The sequence below is a fragment of the Camelus ferus genome, chromosome 20 (genome assembly GCF_009834535.1).
Source record: "Camelus ferus isolate YT-003-E chromosome 20, BCGSAC_Cfer_1.0, whole genome shotgun sequence".
Lineage (NCBI taxonomy): Eukaryota > Metazoa > Chordata > Mammalia > Artiodactyla > Camelidae > Camelus > Camelus ferus.
This window is the reverse complement of record NC_045715.1, coordinates 10,670,038-10,692,802: the sequence shown is the minus strand read 5'-3', so window position 1 is coordinate 10,692,802 and position 22,765 is coordinate 10,670,038. Positions and strand designations below refer to the sequence as shown.

The 22,765-nt window shown below is 38.3% G+C and overlaps 1 protein-coding gene across 1 annotated transcript in view; it reads left to right on the top strand.

Annotated features, from left to right (window-relative positions):
* Positions 1-22,765, top strand: part of DTNBP1 (dystrobrevin binding protein 1) — a 91,301-nt gene that overhangs the window by 29,613 nt on the left and 38,923 nt on the right. Inside the window, exons 6-7 of the mRNA XM_032462528.1 lie at positions 385-517; positions 11,308-11,330. Coding sequence (XP_032318419.1) covers positions 385-517; positions 11,308-11,330 — 156 coding nt within the window. The remainder of the gene's footprint in view (positions 1-384; positions 518-11,307; positions 11,331-22,765) is intronic.

Below are 22,765 nucleotides of genomic sequence, written 5' to 3'. Positions count from 1 at the left end.
TTATGTTAGATATCATTTGTGTTAATTATGTTTTACTGTATTCTCATAATTTGACAAGTGATTGTTCATGTGTGGGGATGGGATCATTAGGCTATCACACGTTAGATTAATGTAAATACTCTGTTCCTTCGTCCTGGTTAATAAAGTATTTTGGAAAGTTACATCTCGAAAATGTTTGAAATATAAAAATATACTCAAAGATAATTTGAAGTATGTTTTAATGTTAGTGCATTTTATTTTGCTTCAAGAAAGTTTAATAAAAATATTAAATAAATGCAAAACAATCTCAGCAGTTTAGACTTTTAACTTTTGGACACTTTTCTCCATGATCAAGGATTCTGATTTTTGACGTTTGTTTCTTCTTTTAACCTTATATACTTTCAGCTCACTTAGAGGCTAGTTTTGAGGAGGTAGAAAACCACCTGCTGAATCTGGAGGATTTATGTGGACAGTGTGAATTAGAAAGATACAAACATATGCAATCCCAGCAACTGGAAAATTACAAGAAAAATAAGAGGTGAGTTTGAAAAATTAGCCACAATATTCACTTTGAATCTCAAAGTTCTCCAGAGTACTTTACATGCTATAACTTACAAGTTTATTCTTATAAAAGACAAAGGTTTCAGGTAAATCTCATTAATGAGCCTTCCAAAACATGATTTATTATTATTTTTTTGGTACCAGTATCTGCTGCTGTTTTTTGGAGATGAGTTCTGAAACACTAACGGGGGTAGAATAAAAGGGGAGGGGAGCAGTGCAGCGGGCAGAGCTTTCCAAGAAATTATTACCTCTGACCTCGTTTTCTCCAAAATGACAAGTCCCGCGCTGCGTCTCACCTTTGCTTTCTTTTCTTCTCCTTTATTGTCAGAGCAGGAGGAAAAGGAACCCGAACCCCGGCTGTGGGAAGGGGCTCACGGGCTTGGATTTCAGTTTTGTTGCTTGTGGGTTATGTGACCTTAGGCAAGTTATTTAACCTCTTAACCTCAACATGTGTAGGTTATAGGGAGGATGATAACGTACCACCTCACAGAGTCTCCGTGAGGATCAGATGAGACAGTCGTTACCGGATGTGCTGTGTGCTCTGGAAGAAGTAGCGATTATAGTGATTTTCATTAGGCTAACCTGAACTGGAAACGGGCAGTAAGATTTGGAACTGTGAAATTTTATTTGTCATTCTCTTCTTCACTCTCTCCTAGTGACTTAGACATATTAGATATATAATTAGAACATTATAATTTGTATGTTATAAAATGAAAATTAATTTAGTGTTCAGAAAATATCCTCACCTGTAATTTAAGTAAAAGCCAAAGTGAGGGGAGTGTAGTGGGGAGAGTATGGCTCAGTGGTAGAGTGCACCCCTAGCATGCATGAGGCCCTGGATTCATTTCCCAGTACTGACATTAAAAATAAGTAAATAAACCTAATTACCTCCCCCCATCGAAAAAAAATCCGGAGTGTGCCGGACAAGTCTTAACATGTTTGACATAGTTGAAATGATGGAGTATTTGTCATTTTAGAGGTGGAACTGTATAGTAGAAAGAACACTGTCATTAGAGTCGGTCTCCCCAAGTCCTGGCTTCATCAGCTACTAACTGTGCTCTCGGGCAAGCCGTTCGCTTTCCTTTATACTTTATCCTGTCATAAAGCTTTGCTTAGTCTAGAATCTTCTTGACTAGCATTTGAAAGACTTCTAAAAAAAAATTACACCTTTTAAATACATTTAAATACGATAAACAGATTTGTTGATCATACCTGTTACTCTGAAATATGTAGGAAAAAATGGTGTGCCAGTTGAGGACTACCGATTTATAATCAGTAGCTTGAAATCTATATTACCTGAAGATTAATGGTAAACTTTTCATGTTCTGATAGGTCAGATTTTTAAAACCTATAAAATTTACTTTCTATTTCTCAAGGACCATGTGAGATTAATGTAAGATGCTATATCAGTTTTGTTTGTTTTGGGGGGGAGATAATTAGGTTTATTTATTTAAATTTTGTTTTTAGTGGAGGTACTGGGGATTGAACCCAGGACCTCATGCATGCTAAGCACACGCTCTACCAGAGAGCTATACCCTCCCCGACTTGTTTTTGATTTTGTTGCTTCTACTGTAGGTGTGTCATATCAAAAAATCGTTGCCAAGACCCTTGACAAGGAGCTTTTTTCCCGTTTTCTTCTAGTTGTTTTATTGTTTTCAGTCTTACATTTAGGTCTTTAATGCATTTTGAGCTAAGTTTTGTGAGTGATGTAAGAGAGGGGTCTTTACGTGTGAATATTAAGTTTCCCTGGCACCATTTATTGAAGGGACTTTTTTCTCTATTGAGGATTCTTGGCTCCCTTGTCAAATATTAGTTAACTGGATATGCACAGTCTTTCTGAAATTCTTAACCTATTTTATTCAGCATATAAAAGGCTGAACTATCTTCTTCAAAGAAACCTTTGGAATCCATTTGTTTAGTCAGTCTGTACACAGACTTGTATGTCTGTATGCATATGTGTGGCTGATTAACAGTCAGTTGTAGTATAAATAGAATTGGCAATACTGAGAAAGTAGAGCGGTTTTATTCAGTCAGATGTAGATTGATCAAAAAATATCTTTTCAAAAATAAATCATGTAGAATATTTACTATTCAGAAATGTTACATTTTAAGCTGCTTTTATTTAATCTAGAGGTTATCAAAACTGGGCATAGTATGAAGGCTAGTATAATGACACCAAAATAGTTTTGATTGATAAAGAACTTTCATTTAACACAGTGGATTGAATGCAGTTACGCAGCTTTACTGAAATCCTACACAGGTTGGCTGTATGGGGGGGGTGTGCGTGTGTGTGTGTTCACAGGTTGGCTGTACGGGGGGGGTGTGTGTGTGTGTGTTTCGCAGTGTACTCCCACTCTGTAGCTCCAGAAAATCCAGGTCAGGCAACTAGATAGGGATGGAGAGAGCAGGGGATGAATGTCTCTGCCTGCAGTAGGCTCCGATGCGTTTTCTCACTCAGCTTCCGTCTGGGACTGTGGAGCGGGCAGACCAGCTGTCATTAGAGCTGAGGAGGAGGCTGAGTTACATGAAAACGTGTAGCTGCTTAGGAGCCAGCATCAAAGCCAAGGTCGTCTTTTTTTTGACTATTGAGTTGGAACAAGCTGAATCAGTCCCAGATGTTATCAGTGCAGCTCTAGTTGAGAATGGATATGATATTTTGTCATCTGTTTGATAGGCATTCCCAGTACAGAGAATAAATCCCTGCCTCCTGTGAAAGGAGGGCTGCGACCTGTTCCCCACAGTGATGTGGCTTGCCGTGGCAGGGATGCTCACTGTGGGCAGAGGGAAACTCATAGCTTTAGAACACTCCTAAGGGTGATTCCGAGCGCTCGTACCTGCCCTTGAGAAACATTAAATGGTGTAACCTAAGTGTTTTCTGCATTGAAGGACATCTTCTTTAGCTCGTTATCTAATGAAAGGGACATATTATAAGCAACTGCATGGTTATGGGGGGAAATACCCATACATAGTTTTTCTGATAACTCTTCTGCATATAAACTGGCACTACTATTACTGACCTTTTATGGACAGGAATGGCCACTGCTTTGCTAAATTGTAAAACATTGTGCAGTGGATTGAATATGGCTATAGGCAGAAGACAAGTGCCAGTCCCAGTAGCTACACTGTCAGTTCAGAAGATGAGTTAGCCGTACAAGTGTAGCTCCTGGATGCCTTGCATAGGTGTTCATAACCAATAGGAAATATATTTCTTGTCTGGTAAGAAGAGTTAATGTGCAGTATATGAGCCAAGATAAAGAACGTGAAACCATTTACGTGGGTTTGTCTAGCTGGCAGTTAGAGGGATGGACTTGAGATGTGGGAGTCCACTTGCATTTGTAGTCACAGGTGTGGGGGAAATAGATGATAAATGTGTACATGATTTTATAACAGGATAGTTTTTGACAACTATATAGGCTTTGAAGGATATAAGACAGGGTGATGTTACAGTGGTGGGGAGGGCTGCCTTAGCTGGTGTGAGAGGGGAGGCTCTTCTTGGAGGACAGGTGAGAAAAACCTGAATGAGGAGGCAGCCCCACGAGGACAGAGGATGACACGCTTCCGACAGAGGGACAACAGGTGCAGGGACTGACAGATAAGTTTAGGAGAGTGAAGAAGCAGAGCTAAAAAGAAATGTACATTTCTAGCCTTCTAAGTTCTTAATCTTTCCAGTACCGCCATAATATTCCTCACAATGCTTATTGAGATTCTTTTACAATAATCGTATTATACTTAAAATCATACATATGTGAGTGATTTAGTTAAAGTATTTTTTACTTTCAGACTTCTGGATCCTTTGTTTTCCCCTTCAGTATGCAGCATACCATCATAATTTCTCTGAAAATAGCTACATCTTGAAGAACAGTGATTTTAGTAATTCTACTCAATTATAAATGACTCATAATTTTAGCACAGTCTTCCATTGGACTTGAAATCTGCTTAGGGGCACACTAAGCTCCAGAAGCATTTTTCACTGATTCATTTAGACTTTGAAGCTTAATTGTTATCCCTTAGAAACTCTCCAGTGAGTGGAGGTCACTGCTTCTATTGATAAGATTTAGTGCTCAGGCATATTTTAAGTCTATATTCCTTTTGCTTTGTGTATTATAGCTAATATTAAGGAATTATGCTCATCTTTTTGTTTGTTTTTGTTTTTGTTTTTTTGTTAACGTTGACTATGGACTAAGTTTAGAAAACCTTGAAAGCAAGGCATAACAGATTTAAGATGTTATGGCATATCTTTAGTAGAATTTGACCAGTTTATGTCCTAGAGAATAACCCCCCAAATTCCTGGTCTTCAGGAAGTGGTGTCCAAACTAACCTGGACAGGTAATGGGCCATGGGTCTGACCTGTACTTCCACTTCAGGAGGTTGGGAATCGTGGTGCTGGGAGGTTTGGCAGGACTGTGGCCACAGGCCTGGCTTTGCAGAGAATAGAACTGGAGAAACCAGTGGCATTCTCCTTGGTGAAGGTGGCTCTGGAACCAAAAGTGAAGGTACCTCGTCCAAGGGAGATAGGCAGAAACTAGCTCCTGAAGTTCTGCATGGAGGTCCGTTTGGATGCTGAATGGAAAGTGGATCAGGAGAGCTTCCGGTCACACACTTCATTTACATAAAGGGTCCTCCCAAGGTGGAGTAACAGGGACCAGATTCACTCTCCCCCAGATACAACCAAAAACCAAAGTAAATGAAATAATGAGTTTTTAAGACACTTGACATTGGGCCAAGAAGAGAGGCTGACCCTTGATAGATGGAAACAGATGAGCCGAGCCCTGTGATTGCCCTGGCATTCTGCCTTGGGAGTTTCCCGCTTGGGAGGGGAAAGCCAGGTAGAGCCTGGCAGACTCTCTGAGTTGAAGACACAGAGCTGAGAGTCTGGGGACCCAGGCAGCTAGCGTTTACAGGACTCGTCCCAGAGAGGAGAGAGTCCTGAAAGTCTGCAGAGCGCTCCCCTTGAATATTCAGCAGAGGTCTGATAATGCGTATGAGGAAAGTGCCCAAGGCAGGAGAGAAAACTCATCTGAAAGGATGACTCAGCAGTGCCTGGTGCTCACACAGGGCCTGCGCCCAACAGCCAGACTGAAAAAGTTTAGAGTTAATGGGGTGTTGGGAAGATCACTCAGGAAAGTCATCCCTCAGCCAGGGTATAATTAGCCCTCAACCGAGCCCTGCTGCAGACCTGCTTAACAAATTGTAAAAGCAAGCATCCAAAAGATCACACTATTTCCAAATAAACTAACTGTGTCCCAAAAGAAAGCTCAAGAATATGTGTAGGAGTACAAAATATCTAGTACCCAACAAGGTAAATCATTCTGACCTGGTTGCTTATGAATGGACAAGATGCATGGCTCACTGAGTTAAAATTGTTCACACAGGACTGTATAAAGATCGTGTAATACTAAGACACCGATAGAGAACAAGTCCATGATGCACTTTAAATATTTATCCTGTATTTTTCTTCTTAGCTTTTTAGGGAACTGAGCCCATTGATAAATCAGTGTTTATTTCCTTGACCTCTTCAAACTGTACGTTTTTGACTTTTATAACACTCGAATCCTAAATTTTCTTCTCTGCGGTAGGTTAGTATTTAGTTGCCATGGTAGATGCTTTAGTTCTGGTATTCTCTTGGATTCTGTTCTTGGTTATTGCCTTCTCTGGTTCTGCATATTAAAAATACCTTGTTCTGTAACACATCCCCCTCCGCAGAATCTGTGTGTAGAGTAAATGACAACAGGGACTTCTAAGATAGAGTTTTGAGAATATTACCTCAAGCAGGTAGGCCAGCTCTCTCCCACCACCCTCACCCCATCCACCGCTACCCTCTTAACCACAGACTCACCAAGCCCGTAAGGGTACATGTTTTCATGCCTGTAGAATGCTAAGAAAAGATTTGGTATTAATGGTCCTTTTTGAAAGAGGTCTTGTGATAACCTTTCCTGTGATCTTTCCTGTCCACGAGCTGTAACGAAGGGATGCTCTTCACGTGTGTTCAATACAAAAAAGTATCGCTAATCATATTTTAAAAAATTTTTACCCTAAGCATTTTCAAATACGAAAAAAAACGTTAGAGTTGATTTTGCAGTTGGCATTTTGAATGTGGTGTTTTGCAATATAGAATCATCGTGTTAGGTTTTTATTTTGGATTTGTCCTAGGGAAGTAGTTGTTGTGTTTAGAGATAGTGTGCTTCCATCTGTGAGATGATTTTGTTTATGGAGATACTTATCCAGTAGTTCCAATCTATTAAGTCTGCATCTGTGGCTCTGATTTAGTTGATTTCTGTACATATACAGATTTAATATACTTCTTGCAACATTCCATAGGTTTATTTATTTATGTGATGCTTCTTTTGTTTTTATTCTGCCCTCGTAACTCAGTACCTGTAGAGAAAGTGATTACATAGTAGTTTCACCCTTTGGAAATATTATTAGATTTTGAGTCTGCTGTTATTTATTGAATGTTTTAGTTTCAGGGTTTGCTTATGCTAAATTTTTGGATGGCATTTGCTGAATTGAGTAAAATTTAAAATACAATAAAATCTAAAGGAGAGCATTTCAATTCTTTCTACTTATTTGATCTTCTGAAAATATTATTACAGTTTGGAAAAGCGGAGACTCAAAATTTATGAAATTGCAGGAGGCAAACTAGTTGCTATCAGATGAAGTACCATGTGACCAAACTCTTTTATCAAGAATAGAATCCCATCGTTATAGCAGGGGCTTCTTTGAAGAAGCAGCTATCAAGCCACAGTACTTGATAATCAGAACTTGCTGGGTGTCTGTTGGGTCTGACCCTGTGCACCTGTGTGATCAGGACGGATGAGACTTGATCTCTGCACTCCCGGACCTCTGCAGCGTGCTTGTAGAGGTGATACCTGTGTGGAAGTCACTGCATTACAGGGCAGTGCACGAGGTGTTGTAACACTGATGGAGTTGATGCCATAGGAGTTGAGATAAGGTGAGCTCGCCATTTGAACGTGAAGGATGTCTTCATGGAGAAGATGAACTCGGATACTGTTTTACACTGATTAGTGTCATTGCCATTTCTAATAGTTTGGAGAGTGGTCAGAACTTAAACTCCTGCTTACCCATGCTTTTTCATTTGGCTAGCCGAGAGTATGACATAATGGTTACGAGTGAAATATCTTGCCATGTCCTCAATAAATGTTACCTATTGTCGTCAGTTACACTTAGCTTCAAAACTCAAATCAATCCTGGCTCCTCCAAGAAGCCTTTCCTGTCAAACCACGGTGTATGCGTTGCTCCCTCCTCTGTATTCCTGGAGAATCCTCAACATGGCATTATAAGAGCACTAATCTATCACCTAGATTTCTGATTGCTACTTTACTTCTCTGTCTCTTTCACTCAAGTTCTTTGAGGTGATGGGATGTATATGTCCCAAACCTAGTAGTATTTCTAGTGCTCAATACATTTTTTTGTTGAATGAATGATCGAACTGAAAGATTACATTCAGTGTAAGAAAATGGATATTATACAAGGCATGATATTTATCATCACGACAGTAGTGATGATGGGGAGAAATGAATGGATTCAGGATAGGTTTTGAGGTAGAATTAACAGGATTTATTGATTGATTGGATGTGGAGAAGGAGGGAAATGGATAAACCAAAGCTTGAGGAACTTGGTAATGCCACGAATTGAGGTGAGGGAGACTGAAGGAAGAACAGGCTGTGTTTTGCAGGTGTTGAGAAGCCCTCTCCGCTTCCCAGCAGAGCTTTCACATACGCAGTTGCATACGAGTCTGGACCTCAAAGAAGAGATCAAGACAGGATATATAAATCAGGAAGTCAGTGTATGGATGGTATCTGAGGCTACGTAGCTGGATGAATCACCCTGTGAGAGCATGTACGTTAAGGAGAGAAGAGGACCCAGGACCCAGTTGGCAGAACTCCAGCATCTAGTGGTCTGGAGAAGTAGCAAAAGACACTGAGGGAGGAGAAAAACTTTCTCAAGGAATCGCCAGCTTAGTCAAGTGCTGCTGAGGGATTTGGATGAAAGGTGAGAGTGGTCATTGCCTTGGGCAACATGATGATTGTCAGTGACCTTCATTGTGCAGTGGTGGGAAGTGGAAGCCAAACTGGAATAGGTTCCGGACTGAATGGGAAGTGGGGGAGTAGAAATCTGTAGGGAGCTAAACCCTTGAGTGGGATGCAGGGGACAGGAATCATGTCTTTCAGCTTTACGAGCCTTAGGTTTCCAACTTTCCAAATTATTTCACTAAGTCCCAAACTGAACTCATACACTTCCCTCCCAAATCTGCTCCTCTTCCTATGTTTTCTGTTAATGAGTTCACTTTCCTCTTAGTGATCCAGACGAGAGCCCTCATGGCTAATGTGCTCGTGACCTTCCTCCCCTGCAATTATCCCCATGTCACCAGTTTCACGGACTGTTGAGTCTTCTTGGCGTTTTTCAAGTTGGAATCCCTCTCTTCATGGCCATTGTGACTTATGTTGCTCTTGCCAGGCACCAGTCAGCTCTTCTTCAAACTCTTTTAATAGTTTCCTAAGGACTCCCCGCTTTCTTCTCCCCCTTGTCAGTACATCTATCCATCTAGATAGATGCTAGAAGGGCCTTCCCAAAGCATGGCTTTGAGCATGTTATTCTCCTGCTAAAAATAAAACCACATCCTTTAGCCTGGCACTCAGAGCCCTCTACCTCTTTAACCTTATCTTCCCCTACTTTGTCTTCTTTCAGTCTGCGGTTCTGAAGTATTTGCTCTTTCCTAGAGATAATCCGCACTGCATGGCCTCCGTGCTTTCTCTTTCCCTGTATCTCTGCTTGACGCACCTTTCCTTCCCTTCTCTTACATCCTCTGTATTTCCCAGTGCTGTGACCTCTGACCTTGTGGAGTCAGCCCTAAAAATTAGGACATTTCAAGGCTTTCAGTGCTACTGCTTTCCTTGATCAGTTTTTGAAAAGTCCCATAGTACTGATTTTTACTTTAAGCCACAGTTGTCTGTGCCACCACTTCCTCAGCCAGTCTCCTTTTTCAGGAATTGGGTACAGGAATGATTTACTGTCTGAAAGGACGTTTCTTGGAAGTTTGATGAACAGCCGTACGTCATGGTATTCTGTAAACAGAGGTGCCTAGAAGGAGTGCCCCGCTTGCCTCCCCTCTTTTCTCATAGCAGCTTCCTGTTGCTTTGATGAGGCAGCCAGAAGGTTGGAAGGTAGGCAAGGTAACTCCCACAGAAGGTTCCCTCCACTGGGCGATGACACTGGCTTCTTTGCTTTATGGTTGTTGGTATTTGAGGGCAGGAGTGGGGAAGAACATCTGTGAAATCATTACTCTGCATTTCACTGTTTAAACAAGATGCCTCTTTGAAATTTTGCTCATTGCGACATATCTAAAAGACGGAAGGCAGACGCTTTTTAAAGGTTATAATCAGAGAAAAAAGAATTACTCATTAGAATGTTGAAGTGACTGTTCCATCACCTTTTCCACCGATCGGTGGCTTTAGGGAATTGCAAATGTGAGGGCGTCAGTAAGAAGTAAATTGAAAGCATCTCCTCAATCGTTCTCTTACAGTACGTGCCGCCTTTCTGTTAAGCCTGTTTCCGCTTTCATCCCATAACTGGACTATAAAGTAGGTTTTAGGCATGTTTACTTTGTACCTAATCTTTTTAAGAACAAAGTTTGACTGTTGGCTGAAGGGACACAACTGCACCTTTTTTTTCTTTTTTAAAGGTAGAATTGAAAATTACATTCTTTTTCTTAGTTAATGAACTCTGGTGCCGGAGCATTATTATCATGAGTCGGTAGTTTTAGGAAAGAAAGGAGCGAGATGACCATGTGATTTAAGAACCTTCACTTGGCTGTTACAAGGATATGATCTGCTTGGCCTTTCGGTGGGCAGCTTGCCAGGTCCCCCGGCCAGCTGTTCGTTGTAGTCAACTGTTTTGGAACATGAAGGGTATTGTAATTAGCAGTGTGGGATACTGATTTGAGATTTAAAAATAGCTCTAGATTTTTAGTAAAACCTAGCATGTAAATAAGAGATAAGTATCTCATATTTTGAGTAGGATGACAAACTTTCCTGAATAAACTTACCTCCTCAAAATTACTTTTTATTAGTACTGATAATGAGGAAAATATAATTACAAAATTATGAAGGAAAACCTGAAAAAAACGTGCTACTGACATCTTTGTCAAAAATGTTTTATGATTGGTCATCTGTTTTCTCCGGCTGTACATTTCCCCAGGAAACTTTGTGTTTCAGCATCCTTAATTGACACTGACAAAATTACAAACCAGAGAATTTCCTGGAGGCTTGGTCCTTTGTGTCAGGATGAGCTGTGGACTTCAATCCTTTGATATATACTTTCCCCTTTCATTTAGAAGGGGAAATAACTGCTCTTATTCTGGATAGTTAATTAAAGATCTTAAAATATTGTATTTATCAAAAGAGGGAAAAATTGTTAAGAGGTTTTATAAACTGATTCTTATATATACTAGAAGATTCATAGCTGGCATTAAAATGCTGTGTTTTCTTATAAGTGTTTCATTGTTTTAATAGTTTAAATTTTTGTAGAATTTTTTTGGTGCCATTAATAGGGTAATAGCAGAAAAATTGAAAATAGTGGCTTTAGGCTAATTGTATTGGTAATTTCAGTAAAGCATAATTGACATGTGAGCATCCAGGAATACCACTCTGGGCATTTAAAGTACATAAAATTCGATTGTAATCTAAGAGCAGTTTCCACTGGGAATAGATTAATAAATTTACATTTTCTTTTTTTTTTTTTCTACAGGAAGGAACTTGAAACCTTCAAAGGTAATTTTGTGTTTAATTCTTCACTTTAAAGTAGATGAGAGTTAATTGATGTCAGATGTTCTCTCTTGATGAAAGAATGCGTTCCTTTTTCTTTAAAACAAGCAGTTTACATCAAAAAATAAGAGTTTGCTTAATACTGGTTCTGTAAATTTTATTTAATCACAAGTGGTTTTGATATTCTTTTTTAGCTGTAGCACATGTACCAAGTGCGAGTTTCTGCTAATGACCCTCATAAGTAACATGTTTGGATGGCATGGGGCTAACTTTGAAGTTGCTGAGAATCGTAGTTTGGGAAGATTCTGATTTCTTTTGTGCAGAGTCTGAGCCACGTGGAGAACTGTGGTGGTAAAGGCAGAGGTGTGTCCCTGCAGCTGACCCAGCAGCCACCTGAACCTCCTGCGAGGTGTCGGTGCTGGGTCCTGCTCTGCCCCCATCTTGTAATCTTGGATAAGTCTCTTTACTTCAGGCTCAGTTTCTCCATCTGTATAATTAGAAGCTTTGATGAACTATATTCTGAGATGCTAAAAGTGCCCAGCATTGCTTTTTAATTTTAGGGAACTTTTGCAGGTGGGGCACTGAAGATTAATTCTTGGCCATATTGACCCTTACTGGTCATGGAGAAACATGAGTGAAAAACAGGGAAAACTGCAAACTTTTCAGCATCTCAAAGTGCCTCCAATTTGTCATTTTTCAGTTACTCGTTAGCAATAAAGTAGTGAAATCACTATTCTCAGAGAATTTCAGTAACCAAGAAGACTTTGAATTTTGCTTATTATGTTTCATAGATAAGCTAGTATTAACTTTCAGATTTACTGAATGGTTAAAGATTTTCCAGTATACATTTACAGTTGACTTGTTTCTGTGTGTGATGTTTGGTTGTTTTTAAGAAAAAAATAACTAGCCCTCAAGATAAAAGGTATAAAGGTTTATTCCTATTATGACTATAATTGAACAGACTTGTTTTGGCCAGATAACTGTTAGGCTGACTGCAGTTGTATAAATGATTAAGTCCATGGCCAGTTTGTTGAAGGCAGTGTTAAATGGTTGTCTGATAGAATGTATTATCATGGCTATCATTATTCTTAATCAATCTGTGAACCACAACTCATGTACATTATTTTTCATCAGTGGTTTAAAATAAGATTTGAAATCCTCATAAAATGATCTTTTCCCTCTCATTCTTGCTCTTAGTCTGCTAGCATCCTGTTATATCATGTTAGGAGAAGAAAAAAGAATCAAGTTAATATTAAAAGACAGGCAGGGACACAGATTATGCAAAATGTCAACTTTGCTTGCATCTCAGTACAGAGGCTTTTTTTTTTTTTTGTATGACAATATTGCCAGAAAAAGAAGAGACCAGCAGTTTGCAAAAAGGTTAGGTAGTGTTATGTATTACCAGATAGAATGATTCAATTTATACTGAAATATCTTGTTTATACACACGTCCCTAATTATGCACAACGTTTAACAGCACATCTAACTCACCCACAGGCCAATTAAAGCCCTTAAATTTGAACAAACCCTAAACGATTATTGTATCATGTCTAGTTCTTTTTTAAGTACTGATTTTAATAAAAAATTCTTTCCTCTTGAGTGTTTTGCTAATATTTCAAAAGCATGAGTAGCATATAATAAGGAAAAAAAAGTAACTGCTTTTCCAAGTTATTAGTGGAGAAAAAAATCAAACATATTGCAACAGTTTCTTAGTTTTTGAACTTTGCTTTTGCCTTTGTTTTTCCTTTGTAGATTGCAGGGAAACAAAAGGTGTTTTACTTCCTCTAATTGTTTTCTTCAACTTGTGGTTTATTTAGAAGCTTTTTGCTAAGTTGGGGAAGAACTAACTTTTGGGGACAAAAAGACAAAATTAGTGAGATCCACTGAGTTCTGGGTTCTTCCTTCTGTACTCCATTGAGGTTAGTGAGTTAAGTTCACCTTTCACTTGTGAAATATATAGCAAATCTCTACAGTATTATTGAAGCTATTTATTTGCTTTTTTAAATATTGGCAACAGGAAGGTTTTCTCTATTCCCTCAAATAATACATTCCTTTAAACTCTTTATTAACAGTCACTTGACTATTATACACTATAAAAGGGAGGGTAAGATCTTAAAAATCTTAATTTTTTATTTCAATGGGGAAGGAATTCCATTATTATAACTACATGTATAGTAAGTAAGTTTTTCGCAGTCCTTAAAGACATAGGAAATTGGCCACGAGTAGACACATCTGTTATTTAGGGATTATTCATCATTTTTCCACTTTAATTTTTAAAATAGACTGTCATTTCATGTATAAATCTTAATCACTCTTAAGTGTAAGTCTAGAAATATTGTGCCACTGAAAAGAACAGAGAAGAGGCGACTCAGGATTGACTGTTGTTCTTAGCTCCATAACATTCCCAACTTAACATGGCTCTTTTTACCGTCACTTTAGTGCCTCACCAAATTAACTGTCATTCTCCCGTTTCTCTGTAAAACGTACTGACTGATACCACAGGGTGCTGAAGGCTGAAGGCTGATAGGCTACCTTCTTGCCAACACAGCCAGATAACTTCTCTCTACCCAGAGTGAGTTCTTCACTCCCAGGTTCGTTTACCCGTGTTATTGTTGTGCATATTATTGTAATATGCAGTTTAATTAAATTCATGTAAAATGATGAAACCTCACTGTTAAGGAGAACTGTTTATAAGAAAATTAAGTTGACTGCTTTGAAAGACTTAATATACATAAATAGCTTTTAATAATTGCTGCAGAAGGTATATTAGGAATTAGAAAAGATAGGGGGAAAATAATAAAAATTCTGAAAGATTCTGTACACAGGTTGTTTCACACATCTTAAATTCCTGCTCTGCTTTTAAAAATAGGCTAGAAATTTTATTCAGTGCAGTAGGGGTGGCTTACAAAAGAATTTTCACTCAGTGGACCTATACTCAAAGAATTCATGAATCAGACTATGGTTATATTGTAAATTAAAGTGTTTGTTTATGTGTTTTTTTTTAATGGATTCCTATGCTAACTGCTTTTTAAAAATGAAACAACCACTATAGGTTCCATAAGAGGACATCCATTGACATTTCCTCCTTAGTATGTTACCCAACTGTGTCAGAAATGTGCCTGACAGTGTGAAAACATGCCAGGATTTAGGAGTTAGCACTATCACAGCGAGTGGATCATCTTGAGAGTGTGTGGGGAAAGAGCTGATAACACTGTGATCACATTTAAGGCTTAGCTCTGGAAAGCAGAGCTGATGAAAGACAGGGCCAGAGTGATCATGGGAACTAGAGGAAGACCAAGACAATTTAGTGACTAGGAAGTCCAGAGAGGAGAAAGCTTAAAGGAGAATCAGTTATCAGTGATACAAATAATGTAAAGAAGTTGAGCAGAATGGGGACATCTTGCTGGATATGACAGTGAACAGAGAGGTGGATTTGACAATGAACAGATAAGAGCTATTTGTAAAGGGAAAATCCAGATTGCAAATCAGAAGTACATGAGAAATTAGGGAATAAAGGTGACATGAGCTTGACATGAACAAGATCGAGGGAGGTGAAATTGAAAATGTTAAAGGGTTGATTAAGATCTAGAGAAGATGGGGAAAAAAAATAACCAGATAGGTTATCCTTGGAGAGGATCCAGGGATATCTCTTTCTCTGAGACCTTAGAGAAGGAAAGGACGGCAGGTAATATGGGAAAAAGAATCTGTAAGGAAAGATAGTCTGAATTTGCAAGGCTAGGCTCAGAAGTAGAAATAAAAACCAGAACAAATGTGCTTCGGTTAACACAAAGGTGGGAATTGAAGAGAATGTAGGATGGATCAGCAGAGCCTGGTAATCTTGTGTGCTAAGGAGATTGTGATTAAAATGGTTGGCCATGGAACTCAGGCTGGAAAGGAGAGGCCTGCCTAGAGCAGTAAAAAATAAGCAAGCTGTGAGGTACCGGGCATGGCGGACACCCTAGAGATGAAAACCACTTCAGTGGTTGAGGTACATCTTGTGGTCAAAGAAAGAGTTTCAGTTTGAGGTCTCAGGTGAAGCAGTCCCAGTAATGGTGTACATTTGCATAAAAAGGAACTAAAACTGAAGAGGTCATCTGAGTCTGAGACTTCGCAGGCTGTTATGATCCTCCCTTTGACTCTTGGATGTGGATTATGCATACTGGTGGCTTGGCAGCTGTAGCACATTACAGATATGGATGTGATAGAGAGATGGTAGAATTTGCTGGTTCAATTCAAGCGTTAGCTGGTTCAATTCAACGTATAACGTGAAACTCCTCAGCTGCCATTTGGCAGTTGATAGGTCACGGAGACTCAGGTTGAATAATACTCTGTCCTTTGTGCTCAAGAGGCTGAAGCACTGCTGTAAAGCTTGTAGAAAGGCCAGTATATAATTTTAATACAAAGTAAAAAATATTAAAACAGAAATAAGTACACCAAGGTGGGAGTAATCAGCCATTTAGAGAGAGGTACTTGAGCTGGGTCTGACTGATGAGTGCTAACCTGGCTGCAAGGAGTAACAAGGACATTCCAGGAAGAGGAGAGAACAATTGCAGAGATGTTTATTTGACTTCAATAATACAAGCTGAAATTTAACTTCTTGTTCAGTGAGGGAACTACAGATAATTAGTGCTGAAGCATATGGTGTGTGGGGTGAGGGAGTGAGGGATGAAGTTGAGATGTGGGCGGGGAACAAATGATACACACACAGCCTTATATGTCATGCAAAGAAGTTGGACTTTTTCCTTTGGGCTAGTGGTCTCCAAAGAGGCATGTGAGTGTGCAAAATATTACGAGTGGAGAAGAAAACTGGAACTTCTACTTGTTTCTTTTTTATGTCATCCTTGTAAATTTAAATTTTTGTATGTATTCTATTATAAGCTAGTACAGGAATTGATGTATGATATATAAATATACACATTTGGGGTGCATGTTAAACGTTTTTGTTCATGGCGGAGGTGCGTGGTCAGAAGACTCAGAGGTTACTGTTGCAGCGCATAGAGACAAGGCAGGAGTAGGATAACCCAGACGGTTTTAATTAGGGTAGCAGGGTCCAATTTGTATTGTAGAGCAGGTTTTCTGGGATCCTGTAGAAGATGGATTGGAAAAGAGCCAGTCTAGAGCAAGAGAGATTTGTTGAGAAACTATTAAACATATTTGAATGAAGGCAGTAGTAGAATGGAGAAAAAGACCCAGATTCGAGAATCTAGGTAGGTAGAATAAAAATAATTTCATGATTGTTTTGAGGATTTTAGGATGACTAGAATTCTAGCTAGGACGTTTGGGTAGGTAGATTTTTTTTTAATCTACCAGCATATGTAATATAGGCAGAAGAGCAGATTTAGGAGGAAGTGGTAGTGAATTCTGTTGGTTTTTTGGGGAGGAGGTAAAAGTATCAGTTTATTAATGACCGCAGGCAAGTTCCCAATAAACCCACAAAAGTGTAAAACTTTTCAGTATCTGATAGATTGAGAAAGGCTTTTAAAAATAGTTTTATTGAGGTTTGATTTTTATACCACAAGATTCATCCATTTTTAGGTGTATAATTCAATGATTGTTAGTAAATTTATAGAGTTGTGGAACCATCATCACAATGCAGTTTTAAAACATTTTCGTTACCCACAACCATTCCTTTCTGCCTCTTTGCATTCAGTACCCTCTTGTATCCCCAGCCCTGGGCCATCATTAATCAATTTCTGTCTCTAGATTTGCCTTTTTTGAACTTTTCACAAAAAATGCGATTGTACAATATGTAGTCTTTTTGCTTCTGGATTCCTTTGTATTAAATTTTTGAAATTCACCCATTTTGTAGCATATATCAGTAGATTGTTCTTTTTTTTTTTTTTTTTTTACTACTGAACTAATATTCCATTGTATGAATTTATTACATTTTGTTTATCCATTCACTGGCTGATGGACGTTTGGATTGTTTCTACTTTTGGGCTACTGTGAAAAACGCTGTTAGAAATTTTCATGTGCAAGTGTTTCTGTGGACATAAGTTTTCATTTCTCTTGGGTATGCAGCTAAGCCTGGAATTTCTGGATCATTTATGTTGATCTTACGAACTTTAAAAAAAAAACTACTGAACTGTTTTCTGAAGCGATGGTGGTACTTTTTATGTTTCCACCAACTTCGCCTGGAGGTTGTGGTCTCTCCTCACCCTTGCCATCACTTGTTATTACTGACGCTGACATTTAGGTCTGTGATCCATTTTTTTTTCTTCCAAGATCCATTTTGAGTCAGTTTTTGGGTTTGTGCGATCTAAGAATCTAAGTTGTTTGTTTTTTTACATATTAATATTCTGTTGTCTCAACTATTTTTTGAAAAGACTTTTCTCCCCTATTGAATTGCTTTAGCAGTTTTTTGCATTGGTTTGCAGGAAACCAGTGGCCATAAATATAAATAAGAGTTTATTTCTGGACTCTCAGTTTTGTTCCTTATTGCCAGTACCACACTGCCTTGATTACTGTAGCTTTGTAATAAGTTTTGAAATTGGGAAGTATAAGTCCTTCAACTCTGTTCTTTTTAAAAATAAATTTGGCTATTTTAGATCCTTTGCATTTCAGTACAGATTTTTGGATCATTTTGTCTATTTCTACAAGAAAAGAGCATGCTGGGACTTTGATAGGGATTGTGTTGAATTTATACATCACTTTGGGGAGAACTGCTATCTGAACAATATGAGTCTTCCAGTTCATGAACATGGAATGTCTTCATTTATTTAGATTTTCTTTGATTTTTCTCACCAATGTTGTGTTATTTTCAGTATTACAAGTCTCACACTTTTGTTAAATTTATTCATAAATATGTTGTTCTTGACTGAATTCTGTCTTGAGCATATTCAATTTGAGATGTCTATGAGACTTTACAGGTAGAAGCGTCCAAAGGGTTGTTGGACATCAGGAGAAAGATCTGAGCTGGAGTTGGGAGCAGTCAGTATGCAGGTGGGAATGGGAGCTTGGGTTTGGATGCAGTTGCTTGTGGAGAGCAGGCGGGATAAAACTAAGGTGACATTTAAGAGCAATCTAGGAAGCACTAGAATTCACCAGACAGGCATAAGAAGAGACCTAGTTCCTTGTAGTGGAGGCTGAGAACAGTCAGGTAAGGGGGAGAGTGTGGTATCACTCAAGAAGAACAATTCAAGGAAATGTCAAGAGGCAGAGTCACCTTGTTGTGAACAGAACAGAGAGAAAGGTCATCTGAGAAGGGGCACGTGATATGTCAACTGAAAGCTAACTGGAGATGTCACCTGAAAGCTAACTGGAGATGTCACTGGGAGTAATTTCAGCAGCATGGGTGTTCATAAGTGGGGGTGGGAGCGGAAACCAGGTGGCGGGGGACTGGGGAGGCGTGGGGTGTTCTGCCTGGTTCACCACGGTGACCCTGGGTGCTCGGCACATTGGTACTTACTAAATACTTGGATGAAAGGGGAAGTAGAGCAGAGCTTTCAAAAGCTAAGGCTGAGGGAAGGAGGAGAAGAGAGGTTAGGGGAGAGGGTTAGGTTGAAGGGAGGAACATTTTTTAATCTGAGAAATTTGAGCGCTTTTGTATGAAAAAGGGAAAAGAGGCTGGAGAGGGAGAGGCTGAAGGTAGCAGAGTGGCTGATTGATGACGCTGTGACTCAGAGCAGACCAGAGGGAGTGGGGTGTGGAGCATACTATTCTGAAACAGGGGAAGACTGCTGACACGTATCTGTAACTATTGGAATTGTGATGATTTAAGAAACTTATTAAAAATACATAGCACATTCCAAACTACTGGTTAGTGTTGCTGAATTTGAAGGAACCTTTTGGCTAAAGCTATGTTAAAAATGAAGTGGGGGAAATTTAAAGATACCTTATGTGTTAAGAAACAAACTTTATTCTTAATCTTTATTACTTTCAGAATGCAAGGTTTCTTCTCTCTTTGGTATATTGCTAATGCATCTTCGTGCCTGGTTGACAGATTCAGATGAATTTAGTATATTTTCAGCCTCCTTCCCCCCTACCTTTTGAGCAGCATTTGGTATGGCCCTAGATCTGTGCATACATCTTTGCACACCAGAGTCCTGAGAGCTTGCATTTGGCTTTTATAGAGGCAGTAGATTCCGATATATGTCTGCTTAAGCCATCAGCAGAAAACTAACAAGCTTAATAGAATTTCTTTGGAAAAACCTGCTTCTGCCTTGAGCCTCACTTCCTTTGTTCTACATCCCAGAAGATGCACATCAGGAGAGCTGCCTGGTAACTTGAGGTTTCACTTGATCAGCACTGAGCTTCTGTTTACTTGTTCAGGTCTCACATCATGTCATCTCCAGGACTCACCGAAACTAGTCAGAGGAATCCCTGTAGGTGGAACTTTATCTTATGTTTTTCCTTCAATGCTTTTCTTTAAAGATTTTACCTCCGTGCTTGGTACATTGCAATGTTTGCATGGTATGCAGATGATACATCACTAAAAAGCAGAAATTTCAACTTGATTTGAACCAACAAGCAGTACATTTTAATGAAAGCATTAATCATCTCTTTATTTTACCAAGAGATAATAATTAATAAATTAATACCTAAAACAAGTAAGTAAAAAATGTTGCATGGACGTCTAGGACTTTTGCTTTTATAATTTTGTGCTTTGTCCATCAGGTGAAATTCACCAGTCGTTTTTATGTGGCAGTGCATTTATATTAAAAGATAAATATAAAATGAGGGAAAGCAATGCCAGCCATTAGAATAATAAGGCCAGTTCTGTGTACAGCTCTATAAAACTAACTCAGCATCCCCCGCTGCTAGTGTGTTCCTCTGCCAAGAAGCAGTTACTGTAGTTAAACATGTGAGCCATATCCAGGAACTGTGTAAAGTTAAAATTCATTCCGTGCTCCTACCTTAGTTCATCTAAAATGGCTGATTTTCCAAATGGGCTTTAAAAATGTAATAATACTTCATAGAGATTAAAGAATATGTTATTTTCCTAATTATTCAGAACTTCAGTGCACCCTATTACCTGTTGTCTAGAGACTATTGTTTTATGATGTCTGTTTATTTGTGGCATTTTTATGAATAACATATACAAGAATATTGAACTTGTAGAATTTACTGCAAAAAAATTTAACCTTAGAAATTAATCGGTGGCTTTTTTTGGTTGAGTAATTTATTATTCTACCCATGGAGATAACTGAGATATAATTTTTATTAATTACTGCATTTTTTAAAACTCTATATTACGCCTTTAAGGTGGCACATATTTTGACCTGTTATATTTCATGCCTTGTCAGATAGAAGCCCACTTGTTTCCAAAGGAAAAAAAATGAAAGAGGTGCACGTTGTCCCCGATCTCTTTCTTACTCTTGTGATTTTTCTGTTTGAGATTACATGTTAAAGTCAAACTTGAATTAAAGGGAAGTTTCCTTCTCCCTTTCTCATGTCCATCTTGTAAATAGTGTAGCAAACCTTCAAGCTCAACCGATGCAAGATGATAGCTCAGGAATTCATCCTAACACTGGAGCGTTCATGGAATGAAAGTCTAGCTTGAGGTATTACCACGTTCTTGTTCATTATTTGTCAAGTGTTCAGGAATAAACCGGTAAGCATGCAGGGAGTGAGAACTTTAGGGTTTATTTTTAAAGTATTTATTTATAGGGAATGTATAGTCAGTGATGCTTTCTCTTCTTTCCTCAGTTTTACTATCTTAACATGGTGGTTCTAAGAGTAAAGATGTGAATACAGGTATAATCTGGTATCAAATTTAAATTATTTAAGAAATTACTCCCCGAGAAAAAACTCAATTTGTTGGTGAATACTGGCAAGATTCTTTTAAGTATCATGTCTACATATGTAAGTGTATTAAAAAGCTGGTTTATATTATATAACTTAGTGTTCAAATAAAGTTAGTATCTGTGTCCTGTAGTACAGAAATATTCATATCCTGTCCCTTAATTTTGTTTCTAATACAGTTTATGTTTAAGAACTAGTCGATTCTTTATTCTAATACCTGTTATAATACGTCGTACTGAGGCAGGACCTAGAACTCTGAAAGATGATGTTTTATATTGAAGAGGAATTGGAATTCTAACATCTTGTTTAGGTATTAAACTACACAAAAGTAGTGCCTTGAGATCAGGGTTGTGATGCTTAAATGTTACCTTTCTGTGATTTCTCATAATGATTATATACCACTGTTCTGTAAGCAATAATTACAGCAGTAGAGTCCTTTTACAAATGTATCAGGGCAACTTTTTGTTACATATCATGTATGTTTGGTATCATGAATAAATACAGCTGTTCTGATTCATTACCTTTTTTGCTGGAACATGGTATAAACTTGACAGCAAAAATTATACCCTTCAGAAAAACTAAATTTCAGTACTACAAAAAGGAAAGTTCTGTGAAAATTTTTCCCTGTCAAGCTCAAAAGAAATTTTATCTGTTGAATTCATATGGAGCTTCATGATTTTGTCTCAGGTTTTTGGAGGTTTGTGCTGGAAAATAACCTATGGAATCTTGTAGCTCTGCTGTTTCAAACGTTTTAGGCAGGTGATGGAGTTTGCACCTTCTCAGAAGACTGGTACTTCCCTGCTGGTTTCTATAGATCTCCAGGGCCAAGCCAGGTGGCCCGCTGAGCCCTGTTGGCCCACATACTCATCTGGCTTTCTTTGTAGAGATTTGCCCATTCTGTAAATGAAAGTAGGTAAAATCTGATTAATCTGACTACAGTTGAGGGACAAACAGTGTTCCCTCCAAGATAAGGGAAATAACTAAAGAAACATTGGAACAATACTGTGAAGTTTAATCCACTTTTCTGTTTTTTGAAGGATTATTTAAAGTGTGTACAGGCAACAAAGATTAGTATAGGGTACTTACCAATTCTCTGCACTTTCAAGTCTGTAGTTACAGTTTTGAAAACTTAGGAAAGAAGTACTGTAGTTGTAGGTAAGATGGAACCGAATAGTCAAGAAATTTACTATGTGTAGATATCTCATCAGTTCCAAATAAAAATAAACATTACTAAAAATTTAAAATATTTTTAATAAGAATTGTCTCAGTAATTTTCATGAAATGGCAAAAAATAAATAGTATTTGAATATATGAATTTGGCATAGGGATTTGCTGTCTTTTTCATTTAGTAATATTAATGTGGTGCAGAATACCAGTTTTACCATTATAGTTATATGAATATAGCTCTGCTATTTCTATTAAAATTATAAGTTAGAGGAAAGGAGGCTAGTACTTATTAAACAGCTACAATGTGCTAGCTATATATATTATAGTTAGTACCAGAGTATCTCAATTAGTGAGATTTTTAAAAAAAATTTTTTTAACTTTTGGCTATTAGCAGGGGTAATTAGATTTACAAACAAACAAACAAACAAAAAAACCTGTAAGTCACGTAATCCAACATCCTATCCTTTGTAGAATCCCTTTTGGGTAATTCTGAGGGATGTTTCAGAGTCTTAGTTCCCTCAACCTCCCCC